Genomic DNA, 14351 nt, shown 5'->3' on the forward strand with positions numbered 1-14351 from the left:
AAAGGAGTCCCGTTTCATAGACCTTGAGCTACGGCCCCATCCTCAAAAACAATCGTTCTCTGTCCGAGAAAAGTATTGTCGCCTGCAGAGTAGGGCTGTGCATCTTCACTGGTCTCACGATTCGATTCGATTATGATTATCCTGTCAACGATTTGATTCAATTCGATATCCCGGTGCATCACGATTCATACCAATGCGTTGCATCCTCAATTGTCTATATTACTGCACATGGCTTATTTTTCATCAATGCATACATGCAGTAAATACATATGAACTATTTTTATTATTTAGAAAGTGCTTCAGAAATCAATAACATAAATGTCTTGACATTAATTTATAAACCAAAATAAATGAATTGTATAGGTCTAGCCTCCCTATATCTGTGTGTGAAGTTGTTTCATCCTCAAAAAAAAACAAAAACTAATGCTTCTGCAGTCTAGCTGCAGCTTCTAGCAACAGTCTGCTGTTAAAAAAAGGACACTGAATGTCCTGAATGTGGCGTCACACACAGGACTTGAGTCTGAACACAGCAGACAACAGGAGTATTTACAACAGCATATACAAACTAAAATACTGCATGTGGGTGCACACTTACATTCTCTGTCTTACTGTTACATTAATCCCATGAATGTATGAGATTAAATTAGCTTCATTATATCTCAGTGATTAAGTGAATAATAAAGTTTCTATCGGGTCACTATCAGCATGTCACTCATTATTTTCAGGGAGGGGGCGGGGCTTGGAGGAACGGAGAGGAGACGGTGATCGCGGAAGCTTTTTTCCTCCTGCCTTCACAAACTTTACACACGTATATATCGTCTGGAAATTGCTAGAGGACATTCATACTCTGCAATCCAAGACTTAATTAAATCCACCAAAAACCTGACATGATTGTAACGCGATTATTTTTGAAAAACATAAATCCCTGTGTCTCTGAGCCGCAGCGACACGGAGTGATTCAGAGCGGGTCCTTCTGCTGTTGGTTCTGGACTGGTGGTGTTGTGTTGGTGGATGAAGCAGACTGCTCCGTGTTTGGTGTTGCTGTGCCGCTGTCACCTCTGTTCCCTGATCTTTACGTCACCGACCGATTTGATATTAAAGTGACAGAAAAAAAAACGTTATAGTAAAGCTGCGGCCGGAAAATCAGGAAGCAACGTTACTACGCTATAATCGATTATCTTCCGTCACTGCATCGATACCGTCCGCATCGCATCGTAGAAACGATTATTTTCAACACTCCTACTGCAGAGTGGAATCTGTACCAAAAACAACTTGTGGCGAGCAATACATCTGTCCGTAGGCTGATTTCTTCTGTAAAATTGCAACACTATTAATACCAACACAATTACTCTGAGGACACTTAATCAAATGTGGTGATGGAGCTATTCTGCAAGACAAATACATAATTGGACCTTCAAGTGCTCACTGTGTACGCAAAACCACGCAGGTTCTGTGAAAAGGCCACTAATGAGAGCGGGAGTGTGTGTTAGAACAGGATGAGGAGGGTAATGTCAGGGGACTAATCAATCCGATGAGGGGATACAGGCTGCAGGGAAGGGCACAAAGGCCGCCAGCAACTTGCCCCACAGAGCAAGGAAGGAGAGCAAACACAAAGCGATCACATTTGTTCTTACAGTAAAGCGTAATTGACAGATACATCCGTTACGCTTTACTGTAAGAACAAATGTGATCTTAGGTTCAGTGATGCCTTTAGTGGATCAATACCAAAAGGTTCAGATTAAATCTATGAGTCCAATCAATAGTTGAATGGTAAATGAGGAGGGTCACAGGACTAGGTGAAGAGTTGTCCTGTGTCCCAGGCGACATCATTAAACCGTATAAAACACTCCCCAACACGTCATTAAACCCACTCAGCCTATTCCTGCAAGGCCACTAGACCAAGCTGAGAAGGCAGCTTGACCTCGGACACATGTTAGGGACTCTCTCTCTCACACTCACACACAAAGTAATAAATCGTAGCCCGAGGTCATCCAATGTCTGCTGGGACTGGCGGCTGGTCTTTATAATGCCATTCACAGTATACAGCTTAGAAATGATAGCATTTACCACTTAATGCATCGTTCCATGAGCCAACAAAGCACATCTTATAAACACAAGAGTCAAGAAAACAAACTGCTGATATATCAGGGTTACACTGATTTATCACGTTGCCAATATTTGTGGGCAATATGATAAACATTTTAATTCTGGACCCACTGGAATTGTGTTTTTGCTTTGAACATATGTGTCTATATTGGTTTTTCCATGTATCTTGGAGTTTCCCAACCACTGGATCGCTGTGGTATGAGGTCCCGTCTTTAAGAACTACTAGCTACTAAAATAATGACATTAGTGCAAGACTGACTGTCACATGAGGGTTAGGCCTAAACGCTATTTCAGTGGATTTTCCAATCGGACAAACATAAAACCCAGAGGGAAAACTTTCTGGCATGATAATAATCAAATATAAAGACATTGAACACAAAATTAACACCATTTACCAGGCACTGGCCTTACAAAAACATTGTCATTTCAGCTACTTGGTGTGCGCCACAATGGAAAATGCCAGAAGCAGCAGCTCAGAATCATGCACAAAAGACGACGACGGTGTAGGACATGATACAGGCCCGCCAGACTTAATTGCTTTATGACAGAACAAGTCCATTATCAAACGAGCATGGCATCCCCGCCCCAGATAAAGAGGGGAGGCGGGGGAAAAGGTTGATATCTGAAAGGATGAAAGAGCCAACTATAATAGGATGTGGATCATTCAGGGGGGCTTTTGTTTTCAATTGGATATTGACTCTTATCTTGCTGACATTTTGGAGACAGGACTCCTGGTGACATTTAGGAGGCATCACAATTACAGCAGCCTCCTTTTGAGTTCCAACCAGCCAATTACAGATACAAATGTTGCTATCCTGTCTGTTCATCTCTTCATGTCATGTCAGAGGGCACAGCACCCGTGAGTGTATGACTGTGTGTTTGTGCATGATGCTCAGCCTGCTGTGTGTGTGTGTGTGTGTGTGTGTGTGTGTGTGTGTGTGTGTGTGTGTGTGTGTGTGTGTGTGTGTGTGTGTGTGTGTGTGTGTGTGTGTGTGTGTGTGTGTGTGTGTGTGTGTGTGTGTGTGTGTGTGTGTGTGTGTGTGTGTGTGTGTGTGTGTGTGTGTGTGTGTGTGTGTGTGTGTGTGTGTGTGTGTGTGTGTGTGTGTGTGTGTGTGTGTGTAGAAATAGCTTACGTAGGGTATTTGCATTCCAGCGGCTGTTCTAACATGTTGTAAATACAAGGTGTTAGAGAAAACATAGGAAGGGGGTGGTGGAAATCACTCAGACCCCATTACAAGTGCCGCTGGGGGCAGGATGTAGGTTATCATAGATAAACAACTCAGTTCACCTGCAATCACAGTAGACACCAGCATGCGTGTTGTTCTTTATTTAAAACTGATAGGATGCAACCACCAAAATATTAGTGTCTGATAGCAAGGACACATGTGTGTCGATGGATGTGTTGCATAGTAGAAAAGTAACAAATTAGGTTTTAAATTAGTGCACATAACTTTCTACCAGATTATAACCAAGGCACAAAATCTAACTTTTGAGCATTTCAAGGCATTCTTTTTCAAGGCATCTACATCTTAAAATGCTTACTGAATTTTGATGTGGGGTTTTATTCGCTTTATTCATCAACCAGGACTGAAGGCAATCTGCCTTGAGGTGGAAGTCTGACAGCACATAATGCATGACCATACCACTCATACTCTACCTCACATGTAACAAAACCGTTCTAAAACCTTCAAAACCCCTTTTTATTCCGAATTTAAGGCCATACAACATGTATTACACATACACTTCCAATATAGCTGGCATGCAGGACAAGTAGGGTAAAGAGTGCATAACAAGTAAAAAAGTGAAATTGTAAAAGTTATACCAATAACAATAATAACGGGCTATTCCCTACCCACTTGCACAAGCATGTTGTCAAACAAGATTTAAAAAAAAAAAAAATGTAAAAGGATGAACGCACACACATTTTCCACAACAGTTTCTATTTTAACCACCTAAATTGCACTCTCTATTAAGGGGGAACTTTAATGCTAGGTTTGTATGTCTGCATCTGCAATTCAAAGCAATGCATACAGCTGATAAGGACAAAAATAAAACAAAAACACTCTTTGAACCGGCCGTGCAAAATACCGTTCACGTTTTCCAAAACACCCTCACATGCAGTTTCAACTCCACTTTGCAGCGTTTAAAAATCTAAATGTTCTTACCTGGACTCTGGCTCAGAAGCAAAGTTATCAGGGAGCCCCACAGCACCACGGCCAGCTGCATCTTGTACCCCGCTTTTCTCTCGCTTCTCCGGGCTTCCCTTTCCCTTTTTCTTCTTCTTCTTCTTCTTCTTCTTCTTCTTCTTCTTCTTCTTCTTCTTCTTCTTCTTCTTCTTCTTCTTCTTCTTCTCACAGTTAAATATCAACGGGCTTCTGTTGCAAGTGGACGCTCCGGATTTCACGCTAACCTCATACCATGACTGACTTTTTAGCCCCCTTTCTCTCCCCGACCTCCTCCGCCTCCTTCCCTTGTGTGTGATAACGCAACAAAACCGGGATTAAAAAGTTAACTCTGAAGGGAACAGCCTAGCTATGGTCTCCAACATGTTGTGCTCTAGTTCCTGACGCTGTAGCTACCAAAAGGAGCTGTGGGCTGTACCAAACGCAATATGGGGGGGGAGCTAACTCTGTCTGACGCGGGTTATTTAGGCTAATTTATTAACAAATTAGCGTTGATAACATACAATGTATCGCGTTCCGTGTAATAACATACAAAACAAATATTGAATATCCTAAATCTCTTCGTTTTATGGCATTTTATGTTCCTCGTCACACTACATACTTTCCTATCCCGCAATATATTGGCTCGCCCAAAATCTCTGCTCTCGTTGTCATTTCTTAAATTACAATGTATTTTTAAAATAAACTGGTGGTCAGCAAATCAAAGTATATTCATACAGTATCTGAATGAGTTATTTGTTTGTGCTTCTTCCACAAAATGTATTTTAACCCTCTAAAGCTGCTTTCTTTTAACACAGTGTGGGTCAAAAAGGGAAATAGAGGAGGGGGGGGGGGGTGCTTCTCTGTTGCCACTTCAGTCAGTGGAGGCAAATGACAGTGGTTTTTAGTGAGGGTGTAATGGGCATGGGATGATGTCATTACAAAGCCATTATTCGGTACCACAGATTTACAAAAAGTTACTGGAGGGATATTAAGTTGTATATTAAAATGTAATTAGGTTCTAAATGATCACTGTGGGGACATCATTTCTGTATTACAAAAGGTTCCAAAAGTGATACTTAGAGTTACACAAGTATATGCATGTCGTTTAGACAAAAAAATCACTATAACAGCATTAATCACTATGACAGGCACATTGCAAAATCGTTTAGGAATACACAAGTGCTTCCATCAGACATAGAAAACAACCTTTAAGTACAATGAAGTCACTTTGTGTTCCGTTATTAAGAATGGAGACACACTGCAGCTTCTCATATAAACATATTGTTGACCAGGAACACAACAGATACTATACACTGTATAATAATAATAATAATAATAATAATAATAATAATAATAATAATAATAATAATAATAATAATAATAATAATAATAATAATAATAATACATTTTATTTCAAAGCCCTTTCCAGGTGCTCAAAGACGCTTTACAGTGGTTTGATAAAACATGATAAAATAGAATAAAAAAAATATATATATATATATTAAAACAGCAACACAGCATAATTCACAAATTAAAATACAGTATACAGTTGGAAATAAGGTGTTATTTCACCAACCAAAACGTATTCTAAGTATGGTATCAGGGTATGAGAGACCTAAAAAGTGCATTAGATCCCACAAAGTAATATTTGAAACATTTCAATGCTCATCAAAGCATGTTTTTATCAGTTTCATATAGGCACTAATAAAACCATAGATCATAAATAATGAACATGAACTAAATACTATAATAACAGCAGCACCAGTACAATACCAAATCATGTCCTGTTAAGATCTAATCTATACAAATGTATGAGTCCATCCCAAAAATGTGTATTTAAATGTATCATTGGTTCAGATTTAGAGAACATAATCTTTTCTCCCTCAAAAGTGTTTCAGTGGGTTTTTTTTGTATAAAGAAAATCTCGATAAATGTGCTATATTCCATTCTAAGTTGAGCCACCTTCAAACTTGGCCCCAAATTTGATACACAACAGATTTGTGGCAATGCTGAATCAGCACTTACAGTGACATTTGTGTGACTTTTGTGTCAGTTCAACCTGATATTCATTAAGTTCCTGCATGCCTGATTGTAGAGAGGGTTGTTGGCGGGCGTAACAAGAACAGGACAACTGGCTGGGATGGCAGAGTTTGAATGTATTGAGATGATGGGTTGTTTTGGGGTAAAGCTTCAGGATGGGTGCATGGAGAATGTGACTTCAATGTCTATGCAAAGATCGAAGTTTAAAGGCTATACTATCCAAGTAAGCTTGCAGTGGTGCTGGTCAGGTAAAGAGCATGACATCATGGTAAGCCACGCAGGCGAATAACAACAACATCTTCACTAACCACAGTGAATGTTCTGTGAATGTTACAATTCTATAATGCTAATAAATATTGATTTGGTGTTGTCTTTGCTGCTAATATGCAACATTGTTAGCAGGAGTCATTGTGGTAGGCTGGGCTGCAGTTCAGTATTTTGTATGGCGGACATTTGAAGGTTTGCTGTGATTTTTGCATGACGAAAAGATGATTTATGATGGGATTGTTATAGTGAAATAATATCTATGTGTGGTATAATTTCAAGCATACCATCTAATTTGCTGTCTTTATAAAATAACCAAATCACAAGTATGTGCACTGATCCACTGTAGACATATATTTAGGTCTCTCCTTTTACCCCTGAAAGGAGGCTTAAAACCGCACTTTCTAATTATAAGGAAGCTTCAGTTGGGATGTGAGCTCTCTCGTCCCTAAACAGTACATCATCATTCTGCACACGCTTCCCCTCCACTCTCCTGTGGAGCATCTATCAGAGTGTTACATTTCATCCCAATAAAAGTGTTCTTCTTGTCACCTATTCATAATTTGATATGGACCTTTTGAAAAAAAAAAAGGAAAAAGAATGTTCTGGACAAAGAACTGTAGCAGTCTTAGGAGAAATCAAAAAGAGCTAAACAATTTTCAGATGTATTATATTTTATTTTCATATAAATATAAATGAAGTATATGATATTGGTACAATAAGACATTTTAATGTTTTTTTAGGGAACACTGTAAGGCCATCATTGACAAAGGCATGATAAAGATCATGAGACATCTGAGACCCTGAGCTCCTAACATAAGTATTTATAAATAGGAAATAAAAGGGTTAAACATCTGAAAGTAACAATTCTTAATATTTATATATTTTGGCAACTGCATTTATTTATGGGAGGTTGTCACAGAGCTGAATCAACTAATATGTAAAAGGAACACCTAAGAACATGAAAGTTCCTCAAAAGTTTAGTTTGTGTCTTCTCTGGGCGCCATGTGGAAACATGATGAATCTTCTTCTGATGTCGATATAAAGGGCTGATTCTAAGCTAACAAAAACACAACGGTTATTAGTTTAAGGCGATTATACACTAATGAAATCATAGTTGTGGAAAGGATATCCCATTTCTGCCAATAGATCCCATTAAATAATACACATTGGATCTTAAACATGCACTTCATACCCTCCTATGAGAGAATTAAATGTGATATACATAAACATAATACTCTTTAACGCCAAAAGAGAAGTAAATTAGCTTTACATATGCCGTTTTCTGCGTTATGCTGCCAGTTTGCGGTGACTGAGTGGTAAGCTGATCCAGGATCAGGACCTGAACTCTGGGCAGCAGGCCCGGCTGCAGTGCGAGTGGATAGCAGCTGTGGCCATTTCAGCTCCCATCTTGACTATGGGTGAAGAGATGGAGACATTTAATTATAACCTGTGATTAATGTGTCCACAGCAGGCCAGGAGCCTGCCTGTACAGCGCAGAGAGCTTTCGTGCAGGACTTGTCCATCACAAAGCACTGAGAATGAGTTTGTGTGCTCTCAAGTACACATATCAACAATGTCACGTAAGAACCTTATCACTTAAAGTGAGAAAAAGTCACACCACTGCTCCCCTAGCTGTATCCTGGGTCTGGTATCTGACACCTTTTGGCCAGTGCAACATATGGTTGTCAGAAAAAAAAGTGTGAGAGTGTGTGTGTGTGTGTGTGTGTGTGTGTGTGTGTGTGTGTGTGTGTGTGTGTGTGTGTGTGTGTGTGTGTGTGTGTGTGTGTGTGTGTGTGTGTGTGTGTGTGTGTGTGTGTGTGTGTGTGTGTGTGTGTGTGTGTGTGTGTGTGGCCTAGCATTACTATACTTGTGGGGACCTAAATCTGTCTACACAGTCACGTGTGGGGACTCGCCTCCCTTATGGGGACAAATTGGAGGTCCCCATGAGGGGAATCATTAATTTTAGGGTGAAGACTTGGTTAGGTTTAGGATTAGGGTAAGGGTAAGGTTAAGTGTAAGGGTTTGTGTGGCTGTTGGTGCAAAGAGAACAGCTGTGGGCTTATCACTTTAGCTTCCGCTGATAAATAAAGAAACATCCTGGGAAATGAAGAGGCAGCTACAGATAAGGCAAGTGTTTATTTTTTTCATGTATATGTTTGTGTGTATGTGTATGTTTGTGTGTGTATTGTCCATGTGAAATGCAGACATGACCTTCACTCACCACTTGTTTGTGTGGACATTCTTCTGTGAGATTACCGCCGGATGTGATACATTTCCGTAGCATCTCTCTTTCTCACACATACATACAAGTGCATGGACATTTATAGCCCTGTAACCTGAACCAGAAGTCACACATTTACATAAAATAGACACAGTAAAGTATGCCACGGAGACCACACCAGCTGTGTGGAACCATAGTGGTGGTTTTGCATGGTTTAAAACTATAAATATATGGTTTTACTTTCCATTGTTGCCAGCCAGGGCATTGCATCCTACATCTGCCCAATGTCAGCTGGGATTGGCTTCAGCCCCCTAAACCGTTATAGACAAGATGGATTGATGTTACCGACCAAGTTTTCAGACAGACTTTTTACATTCCAGGTATTTTTACATTTCTTTGTTTCTATCTATTTTGGCGCATTTTGAAAATCAACAGAGAATTTGTGTAACTGCCCAATTGTTACAAAGTAGTCATTGGTGGTGCATTCAAGGATATATTCACATCACTTGTTAAACGTTATTGCTTTATAAAGCTATTACCTGTTGTCAGGAGAAAAAACACAAATATTTACACAAATATGGGATATTTATAAAATGTTTTAATATAATGACATTGAAATCCATGCTTAAATCAGTTATGTACGGTATACATCCTTTTGAAATAAATTAACTCAACAATACTAAAGCCCCTAAATGATTAGAAAATCTGCTAATTTGCTGCTCCCCAGTGGCCCCCCAGTTTTCATGAGATTAATTATTAATATTAATAGCACACATTAGATAAATCTAGGCTTATTAATTAACTGTTTTCGCATTTTTCAATACAATTTGACAAAGCATCATGTGTAATGTGTAAGGAGTCACTAGCAATTAAATTCAATTAATTTATCTCACAGGAAAACTGTTCAGTTTTATGGAAGTGTTTGGCTTCTTTGGCTACATTTATTTTGGTTTGATGGCACATCTACTGTATGCTTCAGTCTCAGCCTTGTTTCAGCAACCAAGCTCGAATACTCCCACGGTACAGAACCATACTTTTGGTGGAGATAGTGGAGACCAAAACGACAGGAATAAGAAGAAAAAATAAACAATGCGGAATCAGAAAGGACATTGACTGGACTTGAATTCCCCGCTCAACAGAAAGAAGACTCTAAATTATTGTTGACAATTACTGTGTCTGCTTATTATATGAATAGCCTTTTGCTTTCATGTTAGCTATTACAATCTTCGAAGGCATAATAGTCATTTGTGACCTGGCGATGGGGTTGTACTGCCCCTATAGGCCAAAACATATGAATACAGTTTTCATTTTTTAGCAAATTCATGAAATTAAACATGCTTAAGAACCAGAATGTTTTTTGCATATTATAATGCTAATGGGAGATTTTCCACACTTCTTGTCTCCCCCTCTCCACTCTCGCCATGATGTAATCAAAGACCCCTCATGCAATTTAGCAGTGCACATTTATACACACACACACACACACACACACACACACACACACACACACACACACACACACACACACACACACACACACACACACACACACACACACACACACACACACACACACACACACACACACACACACACACACACACACACACACACACACACACACACACACACACACACAGCGCGCCCTGCTGTGGTGTGGTTCAGAGCCCAACAGCCTGTTCTGTGGCCCGTCTAACTACAGGGCTTTTCTGTGTGAGGCTTATTTTCGTGGATGCTCCACTCTCTCCATGTTCTACTCGTACAATGGGCTCGTTTACATTTGGCCAAAAATCAAAAACAAATGCTGACATGGACACAGGCCTTTGCCTGGCTTCCCTGTTGGCCTTTGGAAGCATGGAGACTCGGGTTTTGACCACAGACTTGTCCTCGGTCGCAATGAGAAGGGCCTTTATTCTGTGATCCAATCATAACTTAGCCCTTCTGTGTCATAAAAGAGAACACTGGTGTCATTTAGAGCTTAAAGTCCACTTAATTCTTTTTTTACGTTTGTATTTAATTAGTTTGTGGGATGCAATGTTATTTCTTTTAATCCTTACGTTTTTTATGTCAAACAGTATTTTTGACTGAACAGCTGAGATGCACTCATGGATGTTTGGTTGTTCTCTATAACGGTTCCCAATTTTTTTTTTATTGGCAGATGTCAATGGAATATATGCGTGTCCAAGTTAACCAAAGTCTAACTCTATGCACAAGCTATCTGGAAAATGTACAAGCAAAACCACTGAGTGTGGTGGTTACTTTGCAATGAGCTGATTTCGGTCTGTTCTGATATATTAAAAAATTCTCGTGGTGTCAAGCTCTTAGGTGGTCATTGCATTTTTGGGAAATTTGGCTGACATGGTATACCAAAGATGATGTCTTGCCTCCTGCTCCCAGCCAACATTGATTTATTTTTAACAATGGAACAATTCTTCCCACTAATCTTACCTGAGTAATATAGTTACTATAGTATATATATTTAGTATAACTAAACCTGAAGGCACCTATTTCATGCCATTTTTTGCAGTTAGTCAAAAGTATAAAAAATGTTGTTGTTGTTGTTGTTTAGATATGGGTGGTTGTTGGTTCACTGCTATACTGAACAAGTAATAAGAGCAATAAGTGGCTGAAGTCACATGTCTCCAACTCTTACTGTGTGCAGCATAAGCCCCTTAAACCTGGATCACTCACAGTAACGTAGAAGAGGATCACTTTCACCGGATGACACATTATTCTCTCTTACATGGGTTTTTTTGGTTGGCTTTTATTTAAGTTTTACACAAACACAGAAATTATTACATAATTATGTTTTACAGGAATCAGATTTTCACATCTTTCAGCATGAGTTATCCACTATAAACATGTGCAGCAAACGCATAAGAGATGAAGACATGATTGTACATAGTCGGCACCTACACAAGCAAACACACACTTGTTCCTGCAGGTGTAAATCATTTGTATGTGCATTCACCAAGATTAAACACCCACACATTCCTCCTACAAAGTACACACAATGCAACCCACCTATACAGGCTTATGCACCTGGCCTGTTGGCATCAGGTCTTTAAACCTCATTAGAAAGCCATCAGATCTTCCATGACTCACAGAGCCAGGGGCACCACAGCTCCCAAAGAGGCCCCAGCTCTGAGACTTCATACCCAGAGGGAGCGCACCGAAGCCTGCATAGAGGAGAGGTGAAGCTGGGGCAGCTCTGGATGGGGTAGGGCGAGGCTTTTTGTTAAAGCCGCTGAAATGGAAACAGAGGCCAAGAGCTTTGATTCGGCTTTGTAGGCAGAATTATCTCTGAGGGCAAGATTAAGATTTGAAAATAGTATAAATTGCTGCTAATCATGCTATGCATTCACAAAGTGTCATGCTGCACGCAAACAAGGGGCTCACACACACACACACACACGCACGCACGCACGCACGCACGCACGCACGCACGCACGCACGCACGCACGCACGCACACACACACACACACACACACACACACACACACACACACACACACACACACACACACACACACACACACACAGCACTCAGTGTTCCTGTGGGGTAACTGGATACCAATCAGAAATTAAGTTCAGATGTACCAGTGGGGGGTTTATAATTTGTATGATGTGTACTCAAAACAGGCTATATTTATCATTTGAAGTACACAGGAAACATCACAAGAGGTCTTAGTTATAATTGTAGCAAACGTGCTAAGAATTGAGAGTGGAATGATTTAAAAAAAAAAAAAACGACCACTAAAATTGGGAAATAGGTTATATATTACATAGGTTAAATACATGTATGGAACATTTTCTTGTATCTCTTCATATTTTTTAAAGGTACACATGTCAAGTTATTTTATTACAGTAATCAGTCATTCACTCACTTAGTTCATTGACTCTGTACTGTTTTTTCTTTTTTTTGCCCCATCACACAGACTATTGACATAATGTGACTTCTTGTCCTTTGTTTAGTGAGATTAAACAATGGAAGATAATAACAATATGGGATTAACTTTTATTTAGTATTCTCTGTTCATATTCCAAAGAGTTGTCTTTGCTGCAATAGTGTTGTTTCTTAATAACAGATTGTGGTTTGGGGAATTAAGATAATAAGGCATTGTATTTGCCATTGGAATTGGTATTTATTTAATGCATTGCAGCTTGTTTGTTCGCTGCTGGCTGGACGGCCTGTTGAGGGTTGCAGTACAAATCCAACTCTGGCTGAATGCGTCACAGCCCCGACCACAAGGAATGGGACCAAATATTGACATCCAGCTATGAAAGCCAGAGCTGCTATAAAGCTACAATGTTTACTGGGGGAACTGCTAGTGATTTAGTGTCCCTGCATCAACTGGACTCCACACAGGGGGGCCCTGCATACACCTGGCAGACTCCCTTACATTCCAGCCTCAGTTCACCCCTCATCACCGCAGCATTACATTAAACTTGCCAATGGTCCACTTAAAAACAAGGATGTTGACTAAACAGAGTCAATAGTAGGGGTGTAAGAGCACACACAAGTCACTGTTCGGTTCAGCAAAGTTTTTGTACTGACGTGTCTTCCTTTTTCAAATACCATGTACTTATTTGATCTGAGGGGTCGACTAATCATGATACATTGAGATCCATTCAACAAATCACCATTTTCTTTTCAATGTGGACATCTCACAACAATGACAGCACATGACAACAATTACATTGTTCTTCAACTTCAATATGTTGGCCAATTAGACACAGTGCATATTATAAGTACTTTACATGTTACATTTCCTCCTGAATCTAATATAAAGAATGTCACATATGTTGCAGTGATGATGTTCTAGAGAACTGAAATAATATTTTAATGTTAAAAAATAACTAATAGCTCAAATAAAACCAACAATGAAACAATGTTTTCACAGGTCTCAATTGTACAATGTCAGACTGCCATGTTTAAATGCACTGACTCACTGACCAGAAGCTCTTTTTTCTTGGATGGAAAAGCACCTACTTACTGCAGATGAAAAGACATATTGACATTAATGTGGAACATGCATGTCTTTCACTGCTCTTACAAGTGGAGTCATGGTCTCTCAACCCCCACATATTTCCTTTGCTTTTAAAAATTAAGGCTGAATGTTCAGAGATGTACTCCAGTGAATGTGGTGTGTGTCCTTCAATTCACACACTGATTGATGTGCACTTGATTTAAACCCTTTTTTCCTTCTTTCTGAAGTCCTCTGCCATCGTTGATAACAAGCTCTTGCAAAATCGCCCCTTTCACTTTTCAACAAAATGATAGGTCAGGCGCTTATTAACAGGGTGTAATTACGTGATGATTTTCCTCATCCACATGTTCCATCAGAAACTCAAAGCTGGACGTCTGCTGTAAATGCCCAGGAGTTCTCTATAAATACTTGTCTTTTCTATCGGACCCTTTGTGCTCTTCCAGAATGGAACTTGTAATTGTGCGCCGCTTCTTTTCCAGGCACCAGCACTTTCCCTGCAACAGCTGGATAGTGACAGTGCACACAAAGACCCAGCAAACATGATCAAAAACACACAAATAG

The 14351-nt window shown here is 39.7% G+C and overlaps 1 protein-coding gene across 1 annotated transcript in view; it reads right to left on the minus strand.

Annotated features, from left to right (window-relative positions):
- lrp4 (low density lipoprotein receptor-related protein 4) overlaps positions 1–4660 on the minus strand; it is a 156290-nt gene extending 151630 nt beyond the window's left edge. Inside the window, exon 1 of the mRNA XM_034078171.1 lies at positions 4272–4660. Within this exon, the coding sequence (XP_033934062.1) occupies positions 4272–4332 (61 nt within the window). The 5' untranslated portion in view covers positions 4333–4660. The remainder of the gene's footprint in view (positions 1–4271) is intronic.
- Positions 4661–14351: the final 9691 nt, after the last annotated feature.

The sequence above is a fragment of the Pseudochaenichthys georgianus genome, chromosome 3, assembly GCF_902827115.2.
Source record: "Pseudochaenichthys georgianus chromosome 3, fPseGeo1.2, whole genome shotgun sequence".
NCBI classification, from domain to species: Eukaryota; Metazoa; Chordata; class Actinopteri; order Perciformes; family Channichthyidae; genus Pseudochaenichthys; species Pseudochaenichthys georgianus.